Source organism: Herpailurus yagouaroundi, unplaced genomic scaffold, assembly GCF_014898765.1.
Source record: "Herpailurus yagouaroundi ecotype Mexico unplaced genomic scaffold, PumYag 63953, whole genome shotgun sequence".
NCBI classification, from domain to species: domain Eukaryota; kingdom Metazoa; phylum Chordata; class Mammalia; order Carnivora; family Felidae; genus Herpailurus; species Herpailurus yagouaroundi.
Genome location: NW_024417367.1, coordinates 1 through 625, shown reverse-complemented (window position 1 = coordinate 625; position 625 = coordinate 1). Strand labels below are relative to the sequence as shown.

General features: G+C 75.8%; 1 protein-coding gene across 1 annotated transcript in view; it reads right to left on the bottom strand.

Moving 5' to 3' along the window:
* Positions 1-619, bottom strand: part of LOC121024358 (Krueppel-like factor 11) — a 3344-nt gene extending 2725 nt beyond the window's left edge. The window contains exon 1 of the mRNA XM_040466594.1: positions 543-619. Coding sequence (XP_040322528.1) covers positions 543-584 — 42 coding nt within the window. The 5' untranslated portion in view covers positions 585-619. The remainder of the gene's footprint in view (positions 1-542) is intronic.
* Between the last annotated feature and the right edge of the window lie 6 nt (positions 620-625).

Here is a 625-nt window from a genome sequence, read left to right as displayed (position 1 = left end):
TCCTTCCAACTCTGCCCCTCCCCTGCCCCGCCTTCCCGCCAGCTTTGCCCCGCCCCCTACGTCACCCACCGCCTGCCGGCTTCCCGCCAGACTTTGCCCCACCCCCAACCCCGCCCACCCCACCCCCCGCGTGCCACCTTCCCGCCAGCTTTTACCCCGCCCCCCTCTCCCTTTCCATCATCCGGACCCCCGCCGTCCGCGGGTCGCGTTCCCGCCCGCCGCGCCCCGCCCAACGGCCGCCTCCTCACACGGCCTGGTGACGTCATGGCTGGAAATAGCCCCGCGCTGGGAGCCGGCAAAGCGGGGGCCGCTGCGGATACTCCAGACAAAGCTACGCGTAGGGCGGCGCGGGGCACACGCCCCCGCGCCACCCGGCGCGTCCCTGCACGGCTGCTGCCCCTCCCAGCTCCTGAGCCCGCTCTCGCCCCTAACCGCACGGCTCCGCCAAGGCCCCGTGCGCGTCCCCGCCCTCCTCCACGCCCCGGCCCCGCACAGGCGGCACGTCCCCGCCTCGCCCCGCGCTCAGATGGGCGCTCACTCACCGCGTGCGCGTCGCCCGGGCCCACGGAGCCCGGAGTGTGCATGGTGCCGGCGGCCCGGAGGCAACAAAGCAGCCGCGGGCGGG